At 55.2% G+C, this 25,582-nt stretch overlaps 1 protein-coding gene across 1 annotated transcript in view; it reads right to left on the reverse strand.

Annotated features, from left to right (window-relative positions):
* Window positions 1–6: 6 nt before the first annotated feature.
* ADCY3 (adenylate cyclase 3) overlaps window positions 7–25,582 on the reverse strand; it is a 98,838-nt gene continuing 73,262 nt past the window's right edge. Inside the window, exons 4-21 of the mRNA XM_012652541.1 lie at window positions 21,773–21,884; window positions 21,501–21,628; window positions 20,132–20,290; window positions 19,193–19,370; window positions 14,355–14,483; window positions 12,607–12,749; window positions 12,321–12,482; window positions 9,802–9,889; window positions 8,872–8,988; window positions 6,775–7,034; window positions 6,426–6,491; window positions 5,106–5,187; window positions 4,086–4,244; window positions 3,751–3,897; window positions 3,049–3,168; window positions 1,667–1,790; window positions 872–996; window positions 7–189 (exon numbers count right to left, since the gene is read on the reverse strand). Of these exons, the coding sequence (XP_012507995.1) occupies window positions 7–189; window positions 872–996; window positions 1,667–1,790; window positions 3,049–3,168; window positions 3,751–3,897; window positions 4,086–4,244; window positions 5,106–5,187; window positions 6,426–6,491; window positions 6,775–7,034; window positions 8,872–8,988; window positions 9,802–9,889; window positions 12,321–12,482; window positions 12,607–12,749; window positions 14,355–14,483; window positions 19,193–19,370; window positions 20,132–20,290; window positions 21,501–21,628; window positions 21,773–21,884 (2,482 nt within the window). The remainder of the gene's footprint in view (window positions 190–871; window positions 997–1,666; window positions 1,791–3,048; window positions 3,169–3,750; window positions 3,898–4,085; window positions 4,245–5,105; window positions 5,188–6,425; window positions 6,492–6,774; window positions 7,035–8,871; window positions 8,989–9,801; window positions 9,890–12,320; window positions 12,483–12,606; window positions 12,750–14,354; window positions 14,484–19,192; window positions 19,371–20,131; window positions 20,291–21,500; window positions 21,629–21,772; window positions 21,885–25,582) is intronic.

Below are 25,582 nucleotides of genomic sequence, written 5' to 3' on the forward strand. Positions count from 1 at the left end.
GGGACCTCAGGAGTTGTCTACCACCTGGTGCGGCAGTGTGACAGAGGAGCCGTTGGGGAAGGCGGCTGGCTTGTCCCGTCCCTTCAAGAAAAAGGTCAGCAGCTCCCCCTTCCCCTTCACGAAGATGGGGCCTCGCCTCACAAAGCGGAAGCCGTATTCTCGAAGGATGACTTGTGTTTCTTCCACCACCTGTGGCAGGAGAACAGAGCGGGAGGCCTTGAGGTTAGAGGGTAGCCATAGGGGTCTTGGGTGGTTGGAGCTGAGTGCTGATCCAGATGGCGCTAACCCCTGCATACCCACAGGTCCCAGGTGGCACTAGGCCCTGGCACTCTCCCCCAAACCTCCCAGGGCCAGGCCCTTCATTCTGCCCCCAGTGAGCGGTGGGTAAGAGCAGGAGGACATTGGGTGATCTGTGCGGAGCCCTCCATTCTCCCAAAGAGTCTTTATCCTTTCTCTCCTCTAGGGACAGCCGCAGGTTGCCTGTGTGGTGGCACTACTCTCTGGGAACTTTTACTCCCTGTTCCTCTCTCCCTTTGCTCCTTTTGTGGAGCTTTCCTGCCAGACCCAGCTGATACAGATGAGGATTGCTTCAGGGACAGCTGCTATAGGCACAAAAAGTTGTTTATACCAAGAAGCAAGCTGTTCTCATCCAGAACTTAAACCTAAATTTCGCAAATGGGTTGAAGCATCTTCTCCCTTCTCGATACTAGCTGTAGTGGAGACCGCTTCCTGCTCCTGCCCTGAATCTCACAGCATTGCTCACTTCCTGTTCTGGACCAGGTGGAAGCGGCACTAGTGCGTAGCAACGAATTATTCCGATCTTGTTCCCATTTCGAGTCTGAGCACTGCGCAGCCCTGTGGCTGGACTTACCTGAATGTTGCCCATGACTCCTGTGGACTCCATCCTGCTGGCCACGTTAACCGTGTTGCCCCAGATGTCATAGTGTGGTTTCCGGGCTCCAATGACCCCAGCCAAAACCCCTCCTTTGTTCATGCCTGGGGTAGAGGCATAAAGTTAGTACAGCCACATGCCAAATCTTGTCATCATCCTTTCTCAGAAGCTACCACAACTCTTCTACAGAATTTGTCACCTGACTCCTACCACAAAGCTCCTAATTATATAATACGTCATATTCTTTGTTAAACTTGTCTACGTTACTGGAGGGCAGAAATCGTGTCTCCCATTTATCCTGTCCTTGCCATGTGCTTGGCAATCGTGTGCTAACTGACGTAGCACGGCAGTGGCCGGCTTCGCTAACACACCTGGTGTTTCAAGTCTCCTACAACCTCACCCACAAGGAATGAGACCCTCCCAGTAGGGGGAAGCTGGTGACGTTAACTCCTTTCAATGGGCAGGCTGGTCTGAGAAGAGCCAGGCCCTCAGCAGGCACAGAAGCCCCCTTGGAAAGGCAGGTAACACGGTGACTTCTCTGCCAGATTCAGAAGGCAGGCCAGGCTACCACTGTAAACAAGCAGGGACAGGTACGGCTTGACCATTTCATCAGTTGGATTTTTCAGCTAGATCATCTAAAGAGACCGGACTGAAGGTCCTTCAGTTCCCTTCCAGCTCTGAGTGTGAACCTCCCCAATCCAGATGCCTCAGGTCTTCCTGCAGATTTGCTGGGTCCCTGTATCAGAAGGGAGACACGAAACCTGGCACCCTCACCTATGCGCAGCATGAAGTTGTTGAAGGACTGGTTGTTGATGTTTGTAAGTGTGTCCTTCATGGCGAGTGCAAAGTCGGCCAGGTCGGCCAGGTGCTGCCAGCGCTCCTTGTCGGACTTGTCCTCCTGTGCCAGAGGGTAGCAGAGAATGTGTCGGGAGCAGTCCAGGCCTGTAACTGCAGTAGCCTGATCACCTGCCTCCTTCCCTTAGCGGCATTCTGGGGGTGGATCCCTACACCTAGCTATTTAAAGCCTTATTTCCTTCCTGTCACAAAGGAGTTGTTTAGCTCCAACCTGTCACTGTGACAAAGTTCACGTGCGTCCCTCTAACAGGTCTAGGGCAGACTGGGCAACAGTGGAAGACAAACCCTATTGGTATCTGCCATGCGTCTCATCGTGGGACAGCTCTCTTCACTACCTTATCTGAGCCTGGTCATTACAATTTCTGAAGTTGTCCGTGTTTGGATCCTTCAACTAGGCAATTAAGTAAGCACTTGAGGATGATGACCTGCCTTTGACATGTTTCTTTAACGTCACACATAGAGCAGAGGGGGCAGTAGTACTGACAGCAGAAGATAGCTGTAAAGGTGAAAGAGGATAGTGATATTCTAACAACAGTGCTTGGGGCCAGGTGCGCTGGCTCATGCCTGTAATCCCAGTGCTTTGGGAGGCCAAGGTGGGAGGATCACTTGAGGCCAGGAGTTTGAGACCAGCCTGGGCAATATAGTGAGACCCCATCTCTAGAAAAAAATTTTGAAAAACTAGCCAAGTGTGGTGGCATGTGCCCCTAGTCCCAGCTACAAGAGGCTGAGCCAGGAGGATCGCTTAAATTCAGGAGTTCAAGGTTACAGTGAGCTATGATCACACCACTGCACTCCTGCCTGGGTGACAGAGCAAAACCAGTCTCTTAGAAAACAAGAAAACAAAAACAAAACTCAGTACTTGGGACCAGGGCCCCTACAGCTCATTTCCTCTCCTGGTAGCTAAACACTGACTCACGGGGCTCACCTCTGAACTTTCATCACTGCGCAATTGCGTAGACGGCTCCTGCGCCCCAGTTCTTACGAAAGCACAGAGCCTTGAGGGGGCTGTCCACAGTGCTCATGCATCACATTAGGCCTAAGCTGTAGTACACTGATGGGGTTTATGTGTGTTCTTCTGTTTTCCTGCTCACTAAACTTTCTCAGTAAGCCCTATTTCATAATATATCTATTTATGGTTATATGGTGCTGGTGGTGTGTGTCTGACCCCTTGGCACAACAGCACTCAACTTCTCTTTTGCTCTTGTAACCTCGCATTTCCCATATGCTAGGTCTGGGGGGGCCAATCTCCTGCCTTGGGGCAGAGCCTCATCTCCTCTCTGGACACTGTGGTGGGCAGCTACCTTGCTGGAGCTGGTAAAGCCATTGGTGTTGACGTCTGGGGTGACTCCTGAAGCTGCCATGTAGGTGCTGCCAATGGTTTTGATCTTGGTGATGACTCGGAATTTGGGATTGTCCAGGAGCTAAGACCAGGATTAAAGAAAGAATTGTCAGCAGAGTCAAGGCAGATGAGTGAGCCAACTAAATGACAGATATAAGGACCCCACAAAACATCCAAGAGTCACAGAGATGCTTTCCTATAAAAGCTTTTATTTACTCCACTGCGTATCTGCCACATGATCCTGGGCAAACTTCCTCACTTTCTGAGTTTAGTTTCCACAACCTTAACATTGAGATAAAAGTGCCAGCCTCCTAGGGTGGTTGAACACATATATAAAAGCATTTTCCTTAATAAACAAACTACCCAATAGATGTTTACTGACTCTGAATTTGAGGGTAGGAGGAATCAGAGGGGCCCTCAGGATCTTGTTTGGCCAGTCCTTATCCTGTGACCTTGCAGGTGACTTCCCAGGCTCCCACCTCCCGGCCGTGGACCCCACAGTTACAGATGGCTGCAGAAGTCCGTATGTTACAGGAGGACCTTATCTGGGAAAATGTAGCCTGTCTAGGGTGTCTAGAACTCTTAGGCTTCTGCAGCCTGTCCCAGGATGTAATCTGCAACAGGCCACCTCTGTGCAGGAGGAGGGGGCAGGACGGGCACTCACGGAGTCAAAATCCGAGATGATCTCATTGAGGAAGCGCAGACACTCAATGCCACCATTATTGATGCTCTCCTCTGTGTAGAAGTCAGCAAAGTTGGGCAGGGAGGCAAACATGACTCCAATCTCATCATACGACTGGCTGTACAGCTCCTAAAAAGAGGCAGGGCCAAAGTGCTCAGTGTCCAACTGACTGCATGATGTTCCCTCGCTTTCACCGTGGTTGCCATTTAGGTTCAACCCTGCCGCAATCCCCTCACAAGGAGGCCTGGCCCAGAGAAAGAGCAGACGAAGACCAATGGCCTCCTGTTTCCAGGCTGCACTTGGGCCACACCCCTCACCTCATCTCTCTTCTTGGACCCCAGGAAATGGCGTGCCACATGTTCGGGCAACATGTTGGTGACCAAGGCCTCATTCCAGCGTCGCATTTCATAGACACGTTCCTTCTGGTCGTGGACCTCGATCTTCCACAAGAATAACGTCCGTGCCAGTTTCTCCACCTGCGGACACAGACAAGGCAAGGTGTGTGCTCTAAGCTGGTCACTGAATGGAGAGATGAAAAACAACTTGCATGGAGGGGCTGCACATGGAAAAACTGGAAGGGAGACGGCTGAACAGCAAGGGAAGTAAGACCCTGAAGGAATTCGCCTGATCAGAAACGCCACCCTACAGCTGCAGTGAGGACGCCAGCCTCTGTGGTTACAGCGGAGATCCAAGAGGCCTTCCATATGGGAGGGGCCTCCTGGGACCTAATTTTAGCTAGGGGTCTGTCCTGCGGAGGTGGCAGCAGTGGGGATCTCCCACCCCAGCGTGGAGTCCCCGTTTCTGGCAGGCTCCATTTGGCTGAGAAGTGACTTGGGGAGGCTGTACTTTCCCTGGAAAACCACTAGGGGGCACTTGAGCCAACAAGGAGCCATAAGGCCCTCGTACGGGATCTTTTGCCACCCTCTTTCCCTCCCTTTTCTTTTCCTTTTAACCAGACGAAAACTTCATCATCTCCCTTCCCTTCCTCTTCTGGCTCCACGGCCACTGTGTCAGTGACCCCCAGCGCCAGGTGAGTGCAGAGGCTGTGAGCCCTGGCCTGGGGAGCGGATTTTACCAGGCTTTTGTGCCAGCACTGCTTCCTCTCCCCACGCCCCCCCCACCGCCGCCTCATGCTTCCTTCAGCATCCTGGAGGTCAGAGGAGGAGGCACAGAAGTGTTTTCCTTGTGTTAATCACGGAGGAAGAAACCAGAATACAGAGCAGGTGGTGGCTTGACCAGGGTCAGGCGCCGTGTTGGGTAAAGGGAACCAGCGTTCCTTAAAGGCTCGGGCTCTTGGCTGCCGTGAGCGCAGGAGGAAAGGAGGGCGGGGCACTCACGTGGCGGGAGAAGTAGTAAAAGCTCAGCGTCATGATGAGCATCATCGCTGTCATCGAGTACTTGGAAGGCACCAGCGGCAGCCTGCCGAGCAGAGAGGGGAGCAAGGGAGAGACTGCCTGTGCCGCCCTCCTGCGAGGCAGTTTGTCCCTCTGACTGGCGCTGCTGCTTCTGTCACCCCGGGCCCTTCCACATCGAGTCCAGGCCCCCAGGCAGTAAAACTTTCTTACATCATCGGGCTCCCGTCTGACAGCCAACCAACCCGGCCCCTCCCGCTACACTGGGTGTTCGCATCAGAGCTGCTCCCCAGGTTAGTAGACGCTGCATCGCCTGACCAGGCACAGAAGCTGTTACCGTGTAGGAATTTGGAGAAATAAGAAACATGGGACTAGGGTACAATTTCACCATGGTGTTTCATAACTTTCATCCATTTTTTCATGTGGAGCTATAGTTAATTTCCATCACTGTATAGTATTCTAGTGTATGGATATACCCCGGTTTATATATCCATTTGCTGTTGATGTCATTTGGGTTGTTTTTATTTATTTTTTGGGGGGAAGTGTCTACTGTGAACAACGCTGCTATGGACATTCTTGTACTTATATCGTGGGGCATATATATGATACGTGCATGAATTTCTCTAAGGTACAGGTATCTGTAGGAGTAGAATTGCTGGGACATAGCTCTATTTTCAATTTTACTAAATAACTTCAAATTTTTTCTAATGTGGTTGTACCAATCTGTACCCCCACCTGGAGGGTGTGAGGTACCACTGTACTTGATACTGTCAGACTCTAATTTTTGCCAAAACTTCCCTGAAGGTCCATTCAAGTCACTGAATCATAAAATGCTAAAACCTTAGCTCTGGAAGGGACCTTAGGGAACTTCCAGTTCAGTACAAGACTCGGGAAAGCTGAGCTGCCTGTGACCCCAGAGCATTCAGTAACTGCTGCAGGGTTAGAATCCAGATCTTCTAACTCCAAAGTGTGTTCTTTCCTCCCCATCTTCCTGCTACCTGTCTGCCCTGCCAGCCCATTAAATGCAGCCATCATCCACCTGGCAGTTCCTTCTCACTTCTCCATCTGGCCCTGTATCCCACCCTCCACACCCTGCTGCCGCTGCTGCAAGCTTCACTGTCCCTGATGCAGCAGCAGCCCGGATTTCCAGGTCCATACTGGAATCCTGCCTCTGCTGCGGCCTCCTAGAGAAACATGTGCCAGATCACGTGCCTTTGGGAGGGAGAGATCACGGGGCTTTGGCCTGTTGTATTCCATCTCTGGAAGGTCCCCGAATGCACACCAGGAGGGGAAAGGAGCCCTTACCTGTCAGTGCCATTGAGCCCAGGGGTGGAGAAGACCCGCATCTTCTCCGAGGCGATCACGGAAAAGCTGTTGGACAGACAGTAGCATGCTCAGGCCCCATCTGGGTACAAGAGCCACACACGGAGGTACCCCCCATCTTCCACTCGTGGAGAATGGAAAAGATCTATCCCCAGATCCCAGCCAACTTGGGACATGTCTGGGAGAATCCGTGCACCCAGGTTCTTTTACAAGCCTTTGATGACCCCCAGAGGCAGAAAGCCAACTCGGTGCAGGCCCATGACCTTGAAATGGGGACTTGCGGGGTGGGAGGAAGAAGACAATACAGACCCCTCATCTGGCTTCATCTTACCTGTGTTCCTGAAAGCGTCTGTGGTCATAGTCATCAAAGATGGGGCGCCAGGCATAGAGGTTGATGGTGGCCACAGCGCCTGTGACGAGTAGCATGAGTGTGAGCTTCACCATGTGGCTGACCTGCACCAGCATGATGGTGGCGATGAGGGACAGCACGGCGACGTAGTTGTAATACTTGGGGTTCTCCAGGCAGCCGCCCTCCACCTCCATCCCCGCCGTCCCGTTGCTGGGTCCCGTGTAGTACTGGAGACAGCTCAGCTGGGGGCCAGGACGGGCGGGAGGGAAACGCGTGCAAGGGAACAGAAATGCTGGTCAGAGAGGGCTGTGCCGGGACAGTGAACATTCAGCTGCCAACTCCCACGGCTCCCTCAGAAACACCAAAAAAGACGGGAAGATTTACCAGGAAATAAGCATTCAGAAGTTAGCAATTGCTACTAAGCTTTACCATCATCTCGTGATGTTCACAAAAATTCTCTATTTTTAGTACCGCCCCTATTGTATAGAAAATTCAGAGGCCAGACTTGCCAAGAGCAGCACAACCAGCAGGCAGTAAAGCCAGAACTAGGAGCCAAGCCTTTAGGCTCCAAATCCAACTGCTCTTCCCTCCCCACATCACACTGCTGCTGCGGGGCCAGCCAGCCCCCACTCACGGCTCCTGGGCTGACTGCCAGTCTCTGCTCCAACACTTGCATTTGGGGGACACGCACTACCTTTTGGGGTCTGATCACTGGTTCCACTGCTGGGCAGACATAGTCAGTAGAAAGTACATCCGTCAGCTGAATCAATCCTACTTTTCTGTACCTTTCACCCACTGGGGCTTGTCTTGCTTTGGCCAAGTGCTCAGCATGCAATTCTGGCATGGGCAAAGTCTCATTCCTCCCTAGCTTTTTCCCTCTCCATGGGTCATGGCATCTCCAGATGTCCTGCAGAGTGTCCATGACCATGTTAAACAGTGGTTGCCAGAACTGGGCACCAGGCTCTGGTGGATTCTGACATGCAAGGGGTCCAGGGCTTCTCTTCCCTGGGTAGTGGGCACCGTGCGAGCCACGGGCACTTAGGTTCTGGAGCTCCTAACTCCTCATTCCAGTTGGAGTTCTGCCTGATTAGCTGTAGCCCTAGAGCTTTTCATACTACTGCCAGAATAAATCTCCATGCTGAGTTTATTCCTGTGATTAACTTATTAAAGAAAAATACAGCAAATAATATAACCAACATTATATTTGACAAAAAGGACTTTTTTAAGAGAATGCATGTGGCACCACCAAAATAGGAGGTTGTGACAACTGACAGCTCCAACAACGGCTCCAAGCACTCAATGCTCAATGAATGCCTGGTGGTTCTAAATCCTGCCCCTTCTCCCCAAGAAGGCATCTGTCTGCCTCCTCCTGGGACCCCATCTTCTCCCTGAACTAATGAGAGCAGAAGACAGAAGATGATCTTGTCTGCCCTTAGCCATGTGGGCTCTGTGAAGCTGCTGTCCCCACTGACCCACCTCTAGGAAGGTCTGGCTGTGTGAGAATGGGTGAAGGCGAAACGGGGAACAGGTGCACCTCCCTGTCCTGACAGCGGACACTAGCCACGCTGCAAGGAGTACTCAGGATATGCAGGACGCTTATGAGGACTGTGCCCCCTAAGCAGTGAGATAGGGAGGATTGGGATTTGGAACTGCTTCAATTCTTGACTCTGTACTTGACATACTGGCTGTGTGACCTAGAGCAAGTGAATTAACCTTTCTGAGCCTTAGTTTCCCCATATGACCTGTGGATACTGACACCAACTTCTCAGGATTGTTATAATGATTAAACGAGTCACTGTATGTGAAACACCTAGCACAGAACTGGGTACATGGAACTGGGCTCTTGGACTGTGGGACAGGAGGAGGAGGAGCTGCAAGGAAACCAGTCTCGGGTTCCCTGGACGGCAGGGAGAAGATCCCCCAGGTTTGGCGGATGATCTGTTTAGGAACCTGGATGCCATTCCCAACCCGCATCTGATGGCGGGAGAAAGGGACTGACCAGCTGCTCCCGCTGCCCACACAGAAGCCCTTCCCCACTGAGAATGGGGTGTCCCATCAGTACGGATAGCAGGAGCTCACCATGTCCACGACATTTGCCATCACCAGGATGAAGATGGCTAACATGGCCCAGGTGTTCCTGGCCCAGCGGGTCCGGTCGATCCAAGTTGAGAAGGCCACAAGCTTCTGAGGAAAGGCCTAGAAGCAAAGGAATTTCAAGGGCCATGAGCCTCTGACAGCCCTTTCTCCCGCAGACATGGCTGCTAATGACTCCGGTTGCTCCCACGCTCTGGTCCCAGGAACCTAGAAAGTGGTGCTTTGCCTGCAAGTGAGCCGACAGCGAGGGACAGCGCTGTGATGAGAGTGCGTGACTCCTGGTGCTATGCTGGTCCCACTCAAGGCATCTGTGCGACACCACGGTTCCCAAATCGCAGCCCTTCCCAGAGCAGACTGTGACCACTTCGGGAGGCCGTGATCTCTCTCCTAGGGGCAAGGCCAGGGCAGGGGACACTTTTCAGGGCTGGCTGTCTCTGGGAGCTACCTGCCTTTCCTGGGTCAGTAAACCTAAATCTTCCAGGATACCTGGAGAACCACCTGTCAGATTCATTTTCCTAAAACACTGCTTTTCCCTTGTCATTCTGATGGGAAGCTCTGCCTGGCACCCCAGTGCCCACAGGAGAAAGTCTTAATCCCTTTACTCTGGTGTTCAAGGGCCTTCACAACTGGGGCTAACACACCCTCCGGCCAGGCCTCCACTGCTTTGCTACGCCGGTTCCCGTGTATCCAGACTCTGCCTTGCCCAGCACACTGCAGCGCCAGCCGCCCAAGCCCGGCCTAGGGAGGGCTTGGCTGGTGGCGAATGAACGATGGACGGACAGATGGATAAGCGCCTGAACCATCCTAACAGAGACGTCTGTCGGGAGTTGACAGGAAGCATGACTCCACCGGCACCCAGTTATACAGGGAACGCCACTCGCTTCTGGGCGAGCCCAACAGGAAAGCGCCTCTTACCCGGGGGAAGATGGCAGCCAGCGAGCAGGTGGTCAGGATCAGGAGGAGAATCTCCCCAACCACAAAGGTCACATAGTTTGTCATAAGCCTGTGACAGAGAGAAGACAGGTCAGAGGGAACAAGGACACTGGGTGAGGGGCTAGAGAGGACACAGAAAGGGAGGCCCCCTAAGCTCAGCATGAGCCTGTGTCGGAGAAGTTCCTCGCTGACACCGGGGACTCATGACTGCTGGCTGCGCAGAACAGGATGAAGAGGCCCTGACCAGAGGGGGCCACCAGCTGAGCGTGGGCCTGGGAGCGTGCCACTCTCCGGCTGTAACTGTTGGCTCTGGGACATCTCCCGGAGAAGGGATGACTCACAGACACCCTGGGCTGGGCCAAGGGAAAACTTGGAGGGGACCTTAGGAACGCGCGTCTGCCGCGTGCTGCGCTGCCGGGACGGAGCACGGGGCAGGGCGGCTCCCTCGCTGCTGGGAGCCGCTGAGAGTTCGCCTTTGACCCCCGCGCAGAGCTTTACACGGGGATGTCCCTCACACGGCCACTTCAGCTCAACTCTGAGAAATGTGCTGTCCCCAAATGCTCCTCTCACACCCATTCCCCCCAGTTAACCCCTCCACGGAAAGTACTTTTGCCGAGAGGCCCGGGAACCTGTGTTGCTAAATCCAGTGTCCGATTCTCAGTCGCCTCCTTGAATCATTTTTCCCACTTGGTTTTCAGGGTCTTTTCAGACCCTGCTGGTTCCTTCCTGTCCCCCATCTCTATGCACTGCTGTGCTGGGGCTCGGTCCCTGAGCCACTTCTGTCCCGATCTGCACGTGCCCTTGACCTTGTCACGTGTCATCATGCCTTCAGTGCAGCCTGTGTGGGGGCGACTCAGGTTTGTGTCCCCAAGCCCGTCCTCTTCCTGAGCTCCACACTGTATTTGGCAGGCATCTCAAACTTAACTCTAAAACCGAACTCCTGATCTCTGCCTCTCGACTCTCCCCTTCCCGCCACCGTCTCCAGCTTGGTTAACGGCCACTGCGTCCTGCCAGCCGCTCAGGTCAGACACCCAGGAGACACCCTGCCCCCACGCCCACGCCCCATAGCCAGTCCCTCCGCCGGTCCTGTCAGCTCGCTCTCCAGCGTGCAAAACGCCACTCATCATCATCTTTGATAACTTTGGCCTGGCCCGAGTCACTGTCACCCCTAGCTGGTCTCATTGCCTGCGTTAGTGAGATCTTGCTCACCACTCGTACTCCGTGATCCTTCTCAGACGCGCGTCACAGCAGGGACTCCTGCTCTCGCCAGGCGCCTCCCACGTTATTGGCGGAAGCCGGTGCCCTGCCACGGTCTGAGGCCCCAACTCCCACCACTCTCCCATGCGCCCCCGTCCCAGCCGCATTGACCCCCAGCCTGCCTCACACCACTGTCTGAAACAGGCGTCCCCCAGGTACCAGACGGCTCGCTCCTCACCCACCTGGGGGCTTCCCTGAAACGTCACCCTGTCCGCGAGGCCGGCTCTGACCATGCTAGGTAACAATGCAAACGAAACAAAATCTTCCCCCGTCTTCCCCTCCTGGCTTTCTTTTTATCTGCAGTACTTACCACTACCTGCATATATATTTTGATTATTTAATGGCTTATGCCTATCTTCCCTACGGGGATGCAATTCCACGAGAGCAGGGATTTTCGCACGCCTTGTGCGCAGCTGTACGCCCAGACCCTACGCCAGGTGCAGAGCAGACGATCGGCAGGTATTCGTGCAATGAACGAACCTGATCCTCACGACGACCCTGAGAGTCGGCCAGGGCAGATGTTGCCCTCGTTCTACAGACGAGGAAACTGCTGCTCCCCGGCCTTCAGCGACCTGCCCAGGGTCATGCGTGCGGAACCGCAGATGGGGCGACTGAGTCCAGGGGTCTCTACAGTTCCCCAAACTGTTATCTGCACAGGACTCCCCACCCCTCCTCTTTGACGGGAACCCCCGAGCAGGAGGGAGTGCTGACCAGCCATGGGGAGGGAGGGTGGCAGTCACCCTCAGGTAGGGCTTCAACAGCTGGGGCAAGGATGCCAGCACGCCCACCTTGCCCCCGAGGACCTGCTGCTATGTTAAGGAGGCCGTCGCTTTGCACCCGGAGCCTAAAATCTATCTGGACTAAGATGAGCCAAGAAAGAAAGGCCAGGGCAGCCTTGGTGACTGAGGTTGAGGCAGTGTCTCCATCCTTGTCCCAAGAACCACTCTAGGGCTCACCCAGCTAAGGCCTCTGTCCCTCAGCTTTCTCGGCTCTGGAGACATCCCCGCCTGGTGCTAGCGCTGCCCTGGAACCCAGGGACAGAAAGCAGGAGGGTCCCAGGCACAGGCTAGCATTCCCTGAGCCTGAGGTCAGCTGGGACTACTCCAGTGGGGACAGGGACAAGGTCTGCACCCAACTTCAGGCTCCAGCTAAGGTCCCCAGCCCCCCTCACGCCACTGTGGCTTAGGAAGCTCAAGGCCTTCACCGTCTCCTGCTGTCATTTCCCGCCACCGCGCCTCCCTCACCAGGGGTCAATGAGAATCTCGACCAGGGCTGTGCACAGCAGGACGACGCAGGAGCAGCTGAAGGCGGCCCCGCTCTGCTTTTCCTTCTCCACCGAATAGCGGGTTTCCATCTCGGGGTCCATGAAGCGCATGGACAGGAGGAAGGTGTTTCTCTTCTTCACCCTGCAGCAGAAACGAGCCCTACGAGTCACAAAGGCGACAGCCACACTGGCCTCCAGGGCCTGAGCCCCGTGCTGGGGGAGGAGCACCTAGGGTGAGGGCTGGGACGTCTGCAGGGGCCACTTACACCTGGGCGGACTCTCGCTCGAGCAGGGCCTCGTTGAGTAGCTGGTTGAGCTCATGCTCGTCCTCGGAGGCGTCCACCACCCGGTCGGCCAGGTCCTGAAGGCGTAGCCTCCGGCGAGGGTTGGGGAACGAGGGGTTGTCGGCCTGTAAGCCAGGGCAGTGGAGTCAGTGGGACAGATGGACAGAGTGGTGGGGAGGAGTCGGGAAAGACGGAGGTAGAAGAGGAAGGGAGGAGAAGAGACCACATTCATGAGGACTCATCCTTGCAGCTCTAAAACCCCTTTCCAGCCAAGTCTTCCCAATGCTCCCAGTGGCTCCATCCTGCTTGGCTTTCGACCCAAAGCTCCAGTCCTTCCTGCTCTCCCTGGGCCCCAACCGCGCTCTGCAGCGACGGTCACTGACGGCGGTGTCATGGCGGGCAGTCCCCGGCTCCTGGGCAGGAGACCCAGAATTTGAGGCAGCTGCCGGGTCGGTGAAGTCCTGGCATGTCCTGCTTCGTGGATGGGGGTCACATGGCCACACACACCAGCACCCTGGGGGCAGGAATGATCCCCAACCTCACGGCTTAGGGGGCTGTTAAAGGATCCCTGAGGGGAAAAGCAATGGAGAGAAGGATGTCCCTGCACTGGCGGCTGACCCGGGTAGGGCAGGTGGAGCTGGGCACCCACTACCATTTTCCTGTCACAGAGGCAAAGCATCAGCTCTAAGGACGGGACTGCTGACTGTGATTCCGCAGCCGTCAGTCCCAACAGTGACTGGGACCAGGCACATCAGAGCCACCCAAATGGGTCCAAGAGTGTCTGGGGGCAGAACCAAGGCCCTGGTCTTAGCGCAGGTGGCCGCTGGTTGAGTGTGACCCCCAGATAATGCATGTTCCCCCAGCCCCGTTTTTCTCCCCTGCAAAGTCATGTGGACGGTCTATTCCAGCACCAAGAACCTCTGTCCCTGAAGCATATCCTGGAGCAGTGTGGCTCCAGGCTAACGGTGGCTAATGGTGAGGACACAGAAAGTCACAGGCTGCTACAGCTGTATCTGTGTCCTTCTTAGTAGGTAACATCGAGTCTATTTCCACGTATTAATGAAAAGAGATACCGAATGTTTGGTGTTCAGGAAAAACCCAGTTTACCGTATTCACGCCCTGTCTACCTTGTTCTCCAGCGTCTGATCTAAAGGCATTAGGGGACTTTCCCATCTCCCCGACACAGTGACGGGCAACTCTGTCTCCGCAGCACCCACCTCTGTATCAGCGCATGTACCGAAACAGCTCTTTAGCAATGGACAAATTCCAAGCTGTGCCCTGCCTCTGGGACAGCACGCTAATTCCTCTCTCTTAGTGGGCTTTGGAAACGTCCCCTCTGCGCGTGGAGCTTGTGGGGCTGCAGCCTGGCCAGAGGGGTGAGCCCAGCTCTGAAGTCTCACTTCCCTAACAGTCTCGGATCCTACAGAATTGTCTACGATGTCCTCGCTGACCTCGGAGCTACAGGATTCAGGGCCTCAGAGGGGAGCACTTCCTTTGACCTCACCTGTCCCCACCCCACGCAACTGACGAGGAGACGGCTGGGCTGCGGGGGGCCAGCGGAGGTGTCCTGCTCGTGGCTGCAGAGCTAAAAGGGAGCAGATCCTGGCTAGCAGCTGGGTCTCTCCCTCCCCGCACATGACTCACTGCTCTCGCTGCAGCAACTCGCTGCCTTTCTGTCCCTGCCCACACCCTGGCCTGTGAGCCCTCCCTGCCCTCAGCCCTGTGTGCACCTGGGCGTCCTGCTCCTCAGGCTCCTCCGACGTGGAACCACCGGCGTGGACGCTCCCATTGGGCTCCTTCGTCCCGATGAGGGCCGGGGAGCTGGGCTTGGAGGAAGCTGGGGCTCCGTTCGGCAGGCCCTGCGGTGGAAAGCGGCGGTCATCGGGGACCCCAGACACTGCCCATCCCAGCCTGTCGTCAGTCTACAAGCAGTCTGGAATCTTCCCACTGGAGTTTTAGAAGCCTCACTGACTTAGGAATTTCACTATTCAGTTCCTTCTCTAGAATATTAATTTTAAAACGCTTTTAATTTTCTAGTATCAATTTCCATTATTAAAAATTCTCTAAGCAGAGAAAGACCCAGTTTTTCCAACTCCCATTTCTGGAACAGCAATTCAATGATACTAATTCACAGGTCTTTTTTGGCGCAGATCCCTGTCAAATGCCAGTTTCCCCAGCGATTAGTATTTGTCCTTGATAGAGTAAGTTAAACACTGTAACACGTGGAAACAGTTCATTCCATTCATTCATTATTTATCGAGTGCCTACTGTGTGGTAAGAACTGTTCTAACTCCTGGGGATACACACAAAATGTCCTGGCCTGTGGAGCTCGCATTCTGACGAGGAAAGGCACAGTAACAAGCAGGCGAGTACACGGTACATAGTGCGCTACGCTATGCAGGTAGAGAGGGCAGGACAGTCGGCACAGGGATTCCAGGGAGTCTGACTGTAAAGAGAGCACGTGTCACTGTGCAGGTGACCTTTCAGTGAAGACCTGGAGGAGCGATCACACAGCTACCCGGGGAGGAGGTACTCCAGGAAGAGAGAACAGCCGGTGCAGAGGGCCTGGAGCAAGCGTGTGCCTGGAGTATTTGTGCAACCACCAAGCTGCCGGCGTTGCTGGAGTAGTGAGGGGAAAATAGGGAGGCGTGGGCCAGGCTGCACACGGCCCCACTGACCTCTGCCAGGCCTTCGGCTTTTACGCTGAGTGAGATGGAAGACCAAAGCGGGGCTTTGAGCGGGGAGCGACGTGGTTTCACTTGATGTTTTAGCAGGGTGACTCTGACTGCTGTGTTGAGGAAGAGGGCGGAGGGCAAGGGCAGAGGCAGGACGGAGAACTCTGCCGTGATCCAGGCACGAGAGGACAGTGGCTCCGAGGGAGCTGGAAGCTGGGAGGGTGCGGGGAGTGGCGGGACTGACTCTCGCAGGGAGAGTCAACAGAACTCGCTGTGGACTGTAAAGAGAGGCATCAGGATGGCTTCAGCTCTTTTGGTCTGAGCCATTAAAAGGATGGAGTTGCGGTGAACCGCGATCGGGGGGACTGAGGAAGAGCAGGAGCCCGGCTTTGGACAGGCGACACTGGAGATGCTTGTCACAGGCACAAACAGAGTCCTACAAGTGGCCGTATGCCGAGTTCAGGGAAGCCGCTGGGGCTGGAGATACAAATTTGGGATCTGGTGTTTAAAACGACGAGACTAGACGAGATTGACAAGGTTAGTGTCAATAGGGAGATGTCTCAGAAGCTTCTTAACACTTTGGGAAGGATTCATTATGATAATTATCCTCAAACTCTCCTTATCACTTTATTCGGCTAAACCACAGGGAGAGATTTCTGCAAACAGAGCTGTATTTACTCCTGTGACTCCCAGAGAAGTTACTCTCATTCCGAACCTCTCCCTACCACCACTCATGTCGCACGCACGCATCGTCTTTCCCATCTCAATCACTCCTGCTTCGGTCCTTCGGACTCAGGCACCGCTGAGTAGGTTCGGTGATGTAGCACTGCCCTGTCCCAGTGCACGCTGCGTGGGACTCTCTCTAAAGAATGGGTAAGCTATCACGTGGGCTTGTGACAGCTGCACCAAGTGGGTCACGTACCAACACACGTGGGGGCCGACGGCTGTTACACAGCCTGGCAGCTAAGACAACTGGAATCATCTACAGCAGCTAAACTTTTAAGTTCCCTGAGAGAGGAGATGGAACACAATGAATGCCTAAGTATTTGATAAATGGCATATGACAAAGGGTTAATTTTTCTAATAAACAAAGAGCTCCTACAAATTAAGAAAAAAAGGCATCAATGGTTAGAAATGAATATACAATTCAAGGAAGAAAATCATCTGGCCGACAACCATGTTAAAAATACCCAGCCCTACTAATAATTAAAGAAATGAGGTTCAAACGATGAGATATCACAGTTTTGCCTTTAAAATTAACAAAGATAGGCCAAGCGTGGTGGCTCATGCCTGTAATCCCAGTGCTTTGGGAAGCAGGAGGATGGCTTGAGGCCAGGAGTTTGAGACCAGCCTGGGCAATATAGCAAGACCCCATCTCTATAAAAAACAGGAAAATTAACCAGGCATGGTGTCACATGCCCATAGTCCCAGCTGCTGGGGAGGCTGAGGCAGGAGGATCGCTTGAGCCCAGGAGTTTGAGGCTGCAGTGATCACACTGCACTCTACAGTACACTAGCCTGGATGACAGAATGAGACCCTGTTTTTAAAAAAAAAAAGAGAGAAAGAGAGAGATAAAAGTAAGTGCCCAGTGGCATCAAGGGCATGGCTGGGGTGCCAGAGGGGAGTGGGTAGGCAGCATGAGTAAACTCTGAACATACGTAACCTTTAAACCAGTATTTCACATCGAGAAATTTATGTTTTTCAGGCAGGGGCACTAAGAAATTGTTAAACATCAACTTTACAAAAATACCGAAAACCTGGCTTGCCTTAAAATGTCAGGGAAAGAAATCTTAAAAAGCAAACACCACTCATATTGGAAATAGTACCACTGTATTTATTTGTCTGACGAAGTGTTTTATGGACTGTGCTGTCCTGTCCTGTGCAGGCCGCGTCTGGGCCCCTGTTCCAACTGGCCCAGAGCATCTGTGCTAACGTGTCACGCTATGTGTCAGTGAACTCAACTTGCTTCTAATTGTAAAACGTCACAAGGACCCAAGCGCAGCAGCTTCATAGAAACGGCTCTGCCGAGCAAGGTCCCCCGTGCCTCAGTTCCCCCACCAGTAATCCTCACGGGGCGTCATGTGCTGAGAAGTCCTGACTCAAATTACGCACCTTGCAAGGGTTTCTTAAATAAAACGAGGAAACAAAGTAAAACACAACATTAGAACCAACAAGAATGAGTGGTGTTGTCACGAAGATAAATATTTGACTGCTGCTTTGTGACTTTAAAGTGGCCCCTGGTAAAACCAAATCTGTGGGTGATTTTTTAAAAAAAGAATAGCATTTTCTGATTTATTAAAAAGTATATATGCCAGTAATTGTAAATTTCCTAGCGCCTCTCAAAGGTAGCCAAATTACTGTCAACTTTTGTAGAATAGTAGTAGCAAGGTACATTTTTAATTTGTCCCAGTGAGTATACTCAGGTGCTGCATCTCATACTCTTAAAAACATGAACAACTCGTGGATTTGGTGGCAAGGTCAAGTCTGATTTCATGGGGCTCCAATTACTACCCTGAAATTTTCTAATTTTCTGAAAGACAGCTTCCTACTAATACTGTTCTGGGTCCTTAGAGCATTTGCTGTAGCTCAAACTTCACACTTAGCACAAAACACGCTGTCCCGTCCTTTGCTTTAACATTTAGCACCTAGTGGGTATGGAACATGTCACATCCACCTTTATGCTCCTTCCAGCTTAGCAGTGTGACCTGCACGCAAGGACAGACCCGACAGACATCGAGAGGCAACGTGGCCGGCAGGGCGGGAGCAGAGCTTTGGTTTGAGAATCCGGCTCTGCCGCCCGCTAGGTCTGCAGCTCGCGCGAGGTCTGGGCCTCAGCTCCTCCTCCGCAAAGGGGGCAGGACAGCCCCTCCCGCAGGCTGCCTGGAGGATCAAGACGGATAAGGAATGCAAAGAAGTCCTCGATAAATAGTGGCTGCGATTAGATTTGTTGAGCAGATGACTATTCTGTGTGTTTGACTGATTTGCTAATTGTCACATACGCCTGGGGGAGGGAAAAAGGGGTCCAGTTTTCTTTTAAACTTTATCAGGAGTAACCTCTTCAGCGATCCCTCCTGCCGCCTCACCAGAGTGAGCTTTGCTTTAGCCGCAATTAGGCACAGCCTCAGCCCTGGGTGGTCCTAAAGGACATGACATCCCTGAGAGTCACCAAACTCTTTAACGTTCTAAGTCTCATTGGACGGATTCTTCTAACTGAACAAACAGAGTTTTGACATGATAGATTATGGAGAATGAAACACTCTCCAGATTCAGCAGAGGATGGTAAAGGATCAATTTCTGCACCAGCTGCTGGTGGCTTCCATCAGAAGGACTGTCAGGAGGTTTATTGCAAGTGCTGAGGGCTTCGGGCTGCAGAGCCACACGGGACCCTGGCACGAAGACCAGACCGGAGGGCAGGACAACATGATGGCTCTGTCGTTTCTGTCCCACACCTTCAATTTCCCCTCAGGAGACCTTCTGGGCCTTCGTTCTCCCCCTTGAGCACCAATCATCCCCACCCACATCCCCCCTCTGTGCCCCCTCTCCATTGGCGTCCGTGTCACTCCTGTGGCTACACCCACTTCCTCTATGCAGAGGACTATATCCCCAACCCAGCCACTTTCCTGGGTGCCACCTACACACTCCCAGTGGCCGCCCCTTCTGGATGTTGTCTCGGGATACACTCTAGTCACCACAAATACAACGTGCCGAATCACACGGTCTCCCCCAGGAAGCGGCTTGCCCTCTGAAAGGTGCTGCCACTAGTCTCTTGCCCGGTGGGACTCAACCTGCGCCCCCCCACGGCCAGCCATCTTCAAGTCCTGCCAACTCCTACTCCACAGTCTTTCACGAACCCTTCCTTCCCAACCCCTAATCCAGCGGGTGGGGGGTCTCACCGAGCTGTTGAGGCCATTTTGGGTGGCTGTTTTCTTCACCTCCGGCTTGGACGCGATGATGAGGTAGGTTTCAATGCCCTTCTCCTCCAGGTAATCGCAGCGGCTGCCCCCATGGCCCGGCTCCACGTCGAACTCTCCTTTCAGGCAGTCCATGGTGCTCTGGGAGATGTGCACGCGCCTGGACCGCAGCCAGAGAGTCCCTGAGCACCGGCCAGAGGCAGCCTGCACCCACCCGCATGGCGGTCGTCGGACCACGGTGGCACCGGCTACTGCTCGGGCCTGTGTCCCGAGGCACGTGGGGCAGAGGCGAAGCGGAGGCCGTCCGCCACTAACTGGCTGTGGGGGCAGTGGGCGCCTGCTCCCCTGAGCCTCAGTGTTGATCCCTGAACGGGAATAGTTTTTCCGCATGGACTGTGGAGAGTATCAAATGTGATGAGGAATTTAACAGTCTGCTCTGAACTCTAAAGGGGTAAGGTCTGATTCTCCTCAGCTTGCCTGCTGCCAAGGCGTAGTAAAACCCATTTCTGAGGAGTCACAATTGAGGGAGAGAATCGGAACTGCCCTGGAAGGAAGCTCCCTGACCCAGGTGGGAAAGGCCGGCTGATCCTCCCGCAGCCTTGCCCCCTACAGGCAGGGCCTGCGCGGCCGACAGGCTGATTCTGCAGGACATGCAAGCGAGTTGTAACCTCAAAGTCCTGCCTCTGAGCCTGTTAACCGACTGTTATCAGCAATAACGCCCTCTGGGGAGACCTGGGCTGTGACGTCAGCAGAGCTGGGGAGCCCCCCAAGTGGGTAAAGGAGGACAGACAGCCGCAGGGATCCTGGCAGGAGAAGCCACATCCAGCATCAGGCCCAAGGAGGCAGGCACTCTGAGGAAGGGTGGATGGGATGGTCCCCTCCCCTGGTCCTCACACCTGCCCGCTTGGACGGGGCGCTCACCCAGGGATGCCACCGGCCTCCATCTTGTTGGCCACAGTGACATCGGTAGACCACACGTCATACTGCCAGCGCTTCTGGCCCAGGACGCCCCCCAGCACGGTGCCCGTGTGCACCCCCACACGCATGTCCACCCCGGTCTTGGTCTTCTCCCGCACATACCTGCCAGGTAACAGAGAAAGGAGGGGTCGGGGTGTGGCCCTCACAAGGCGGCCAGCCCCCTGACCCCCTGCAGGGGGGATTCTGCACAGGCTCCTTCCCCTCCAGGCCAAGGGGGCCTAGCAGGTGCCCGCGGTGTTCTGCCCACATCTGAGCACACGACCTGCTGCGGGGTCTGACGCAGGCCAAGGCAGGAGCCTGGTCGGCAGTCACAGGCCAGTGGGACAGCAGCAGAGCGGCTCTCCTCCCCTCCCTCTGTCCCCTGAAGGACCTCCAGTTTCTGTCTCCCACTCATGAACAAAACAGCCGTGAACAGCTCCCCTGCTTACAAGCTCCAGGAAGGGGCAAACATGAAATTCAGAAATTTGCCTCATGGGGACGGGAAAGGAGGTTGAGGTTTCTAATCCTGAACTACTGCCCCCAGCCCCTGGGCTAAAAGCAGCATTTATGTCTTGCCAGGCCAATACTAGAGGGAGTTTAACCTGGAAGATTGTAAAAATGCGAAGCCACTCGCTCAGCGACAGCGGTGAAGGCCAAGCCAGGCTCCTGGACTCCACCCCGCGGGGGAGGAGCCTCGGCAGGCGCTTCCCTTCCCACTTGGGTGCTGCTGTCACCCCGGCCCACCAGACAGCTTAAGTCACCAGAGGAATCGTCCTTCCCGAGATCTCCAAGGCCGCTTGGAGCAGTGACAAGTGGGGAGAGCGAGGGGAAGACAGTTCACCTCTCTCCAGCCTCCGCCACATCACGTGGCCTCAGCAGTCACCTGCTGGTGAGATGGGGAGGGCAGTCCCTGAACCCACCTGCCTTGGGGGGTGTCATGGAGAGAACACACTCGGGGAAGAGATGGAGACGTGAAGGGGCATCCCGGCACCCGTGAGGTGGCGCGATGACTCTCACTACAGCTACTCCCAGCAAAAGAAATAACACGAACCACAGCCGGAACGCATGCCCCAGAGGCTGTGGAGGTCCTGCAGTGTCCCTCGGCTGTGAGGACGCTAAGCCACGCACTGACTTCCCGGAGCTGGGGACTGAGCCGCTGTCAACCAGTGCTGCATCCCAGCGAGCTGAGTTCCATGTCCCCAGCAGACCCCTCCACGGGGCCCTGGCTGGCACCTGCGGACTGGGGCGGGAGGCCTGCTTTCCCCGGGTGCAGGGTTGTCGGGACCCTGCACGTGCCCTGGGGGCCCCTCCCGAGACACGCAGAGGCACTCACGAGATGGCCTCCACCATGGCGAGCCCCATGAGGATGGAGCAGACGGCGTGGTCCTCCCGGTAGTCGGGCAGGCCGCAGATGCAGTAGTAACAGTCGCCCAGGATCTTGATCCGCAGCTGGTGGTATTTCTGCAAGGGCAGGACAGGGCCTGTGCTCCCAAGTCCCTCAGCCGCGGGGAAGTGGCGACGAGAGTGGAGGAGGACAAGTGGAGAGAGTGAGGGAGCCGGGGAGGGCCCGGCATGGCTTGGACCCCAGCGGGGTCGGGTACTTACGGCTGCCAACTTATCAAAGCGGGCAAAGAGCTCGTTGAGCAGCTTCACGAGCTCCTGGGCACTGCAGGCAGACGACAGCTGGGTGAAGCCCACGATGTCCGCGAAGAGGATGCTGCGAGGAGGGAACCGCAGGCAGTGAGGCGCGCCTGACTCCCCGCCCGCTCCCGCTCCAACCCATAGGGCAGCCAGGATGACGGGGGAGCAGGCCTTTGCTCGACCCCCAAAGCGGTGAGACCTTGGCACCCCCAGGCAAAGTTGGGGCTCTGACACTTCAGCAGGTCCTCGTGGACTTCCCCTCCGCAGGCCCCCCTGCCCATGGTGCCTGGGGACCACCCACACTGCCCCACTCCTGCTCTGGCCTGGACGCGTCCTTCTGCCTGGAATCACGGGTCTAGCCCCAGTGCCGGCCCTGAACGGCCGGGTGACCTCACAGGAGTCCCTTCCCCGCCCTCGGTGATGTCTGTCCAAGGATGGGGTCAGACCAGGCAGCTTCAAGCACAGTGCGCTGACGTCTGCCAGCTTCTCCCCCAGGACCAACAGGAGGTCCCTGGGAGAACTCTCAACGCCCTCGGCACTCGGCAGGGCCCACGGAGGCGCGTCCCTCCGCGGCCTGTTCTGTGCCGCAGCCCAAGCCTCGCAGGCCGGCGCACCTGACGTTCTCGTGGCGGTACATGTACATGGTGTTGAACTGCTGCTGGTCCTTCTGGCTCTCGTCTTTCTTCATGTCCTTCAACATCTCGTCGGCCACGTGCTTGGGCAGGATGGAAAGCATGAGGTTCTCCTGGGAGAGCAGGAGAGGGTTAAAGGGCAGGGCAGGGCCTGGCCTGACTTTTCCAGGGGCAAGTTTGGATACTTCTGTGGAGAAACCCTCTGGTCCTGGTGAGAGATGTCAGCCAGGAGCCAGGCTGAGCCTCCACAGAGCCCTCGCAGACCCGCATCGGGAAGCAGCCAGGGGCCCCGGACGGGCAGCGGGACAGAGCTTTGACAGCCCCTTCAGAGCACCGAGGGGAGTCAGCAGCGCCTCAGAGAAGGCCAAGAGTGGCTCTGTGCTCAGCATCCTCCTCGTGCCACAAGCAGCGTGACAGTCCCCGTGCTGGCTGCTGCACTGTGAGCTCTAGGGGCAAGATCTCTGCAGAGTCACCTTGTGTCACTCAGCATGCCTGAAATTCAGATTCGACCTGACTGGAGACCTCCTGAGTACCAGGTGCCACGCAAGGTGCCCGTGATACAAAAGCAGCACAAGTTTGCACCTCAGAGCGCTGAGGGTCCTGGGGTGGACACGGGCAGGCACGCCCAGCGCAGTGCGAGGCAGTTTCTGTGACCGGAGTGGGGAGCAGCGGACTACGCAAGTGACGGGGGAGGCGGCATCAGGAGCCTTCCCGGAAGCGAGCCCCGGCCAGGCCTTGCGCGAGATGCTAGAGCGCTCCTGTCACAGGGGGCCACACACACAAAGGCACAGGCACAAAAACTACACCAGGGTCAGGGACCTGCACGCATTTCATGGAGGGAGAAACAGGAATATGGCTCGAGAGCCAGGCACGGTTTAGATCAGGGGTCAGCAAACCGTGGCCTGTGGGCGCAACCTGGCTGCTGCCTGCTCTCATTAACAGAATTTTACTGGCACCCAGCCAAGCCCCTTTGTTTACCTATTGTCTCTGGCTGGCTTTGCCTCCAACGGCAGAGCTGAGTGGTTGTAACAGAGACCATATGGCCCGCAAAGCCAAAAATATTTACTATGTGGCTCTTTTCAGAAGTTGTTTGTGGCTCAGGCATCTGGGAGGATGGTGCCATCCCCGAAACTGGGAACAAAGGAGCAGCAGACGTGAGGGGAAGGCAGGAGTCTGGCTTTGAGGGCTGTGGGCCGCCACGGGGGCTCGGGAGACACCAACGGGCTGAGCCCTGGAAGCCACGGGACAGACCGAGCAGAAGGGGGGGGACGACCGGCGGGGAGCCCTGCCAAGAGGGGAAGGCTGTCCCTGCGCCCTGCAGGGAGGAAGGTGATGACAGTGGCTGGGAAAGGACGATGGGAGCCCCATCCTGCCACACGGGGGTCCCTCTCTCCTGTGCTCTGTGGCTTTATGCTGAGAACTAATCATCTTTCTTGCAGTGAATCACACCATCAGGACAAACGAGAGTGTCTGGCGCTGGCTGCAGCCCGAAGCACTTACAGTGGCTTTACTGTTTTTCGTCCATTTCCACAGTGATGTCTCCTCACTGTTAAAGACTTCCTAATGGCATGATGACAGCTCAGGAATGAGAACCCAAAATAAGCCCGGCGCGCCCGGGAAGTAGGAGCAGGTTCTCCCAGGCCCCGCAGCCCAGATAGAGCAAGTGCCTGACACTCAGGCGAGCTCGGCTTGGCCCCTGCCATCCCTCTGCCAGTCGGGCCTGGCAAGAGGACCTGATGCAAAGGGGCTGTGGGGGGGTCTCAGGTGGGATCAGGGACATCTCCCGGACTCTAACCGGGCACCATGAGGAAAGCTCTTCCTTTCCGGAAAAGATGAGCCTTCAGGAGGCTTTTCAAGAAAAGCCAGAGACGAGCCCTGCCAGTTCTGGCGAGTAACGGGCAGCCAGCTGCTGCGGTCCTGAGGGCACGTGGAGCTGAGCGGTGTCGAGGTAGCAAGCGGGAGGCAGCAGTGAGCTCTGGGCTGGGGCGGGTTTCACTGCTCAGTATCCGGGGGTCCCAGCCCAGCCCAGGTGCAGTGCCTGGCCCTGGTGCCCAGGAGGCGCCCGCTCACTGCGAGCTGCCAGGTACCCACGAAGCCTCCCCGTGCCCCAGGTCGCCAGGCAGTAAAGCAGGAGGCCCAGGCGATTCATTACCGTCAGGCACTCGGAACGGTGCCTGGCACACAGCACGTGCCTGAGGTATTTCAGCGGTTCCTACGTCACCTGACGTAGAGCATTGTGAAGGTGTCAAGATAGCAGGTGGCTCACAAAGACGAGGCCGGATCTTCCTCTGGGCTTCAAGGTTGGCCACAGGTTTATATTATAAAGAGTTCGGTGAGACGTCCCCGGGTCAGCCAGGCCTCACAGCTCTGTTCAGTGCAGGCGGGACGACGGAGGGGGACAGAGAAGGATCCTGCCTCCCATTCAAGTCTCAGCGCCCTGTTCGCCAGCGTGGGCACCCAGGGCGCTGCTATGGCGAGAAGGCCGTCGGTGTGTGAGCAGGAGGGGACGGGGAACGCGAGATTTGGACGGTCACCTCGCTGTGCTACCAACCCAGCAGCCCAAGCCCACATGCTCAGACCCTTCCTGCCCCCTCAGACTCCGCCTCAGAGCCCTGTCCCTCCAGAAAAGCCTCTCTGGGTTCCCTTGGAACCTCGGAGACACCAGAGTCCAATCTAGTTCTGTGAGGGGCTCCCTGCTCTGACCACAGTCCCAGTTTCGCTCTAAACACTCTGTCTCTGACACTGTCAACTAACACAGAACGAAGGTGGTGGCCGCGGCAGAGGCACAGAATCAGTACAGCCCTGGAGCCCAAAACACAGGAGCCTCGGAAGGTCCACATGAGCGAAGGGGCCGTTAGCTTGTGGGATGGTGGGAATTTTCCCTTTTTCCTTTATATATTTCCATAACCTTTGCCAATAGCATACATGAGTTCTGAAGGCAGAAAATCAATAAGTACCAATCTGAAAATAACAAGAAAGGAGCTGTGGTTGTAAATTAAGGCTACCAATTTACTTGTGTGGTTTACGGAAAGTTTACAGTCAACCTCAAAAGCTTAAGCAGGCAAGTAATCCACCTTAAGTCATTCTGGCAACAAGACAGTTTTTTTTTTCTTTTTAATTTAAAAAAAAAATTTTTTTGGCC

The sequence above is a fragment of the Propithecus coquereli genome, unplaced genomic scaffold (genome assembly GCF_000956105.1).
Source record: "Propithecus coquereli isolate 6110/MARCELLA unplaced genomic scaffold, Pcoq_1.0 Scaffold39, whole genome shotgun sequence".
Classification (NCBI taxonomy): Eukaryota; Metazoa; Chordata; class Mammalia; order Primates; family Indriidae; genus Propithecus; species Propithecus coquereli.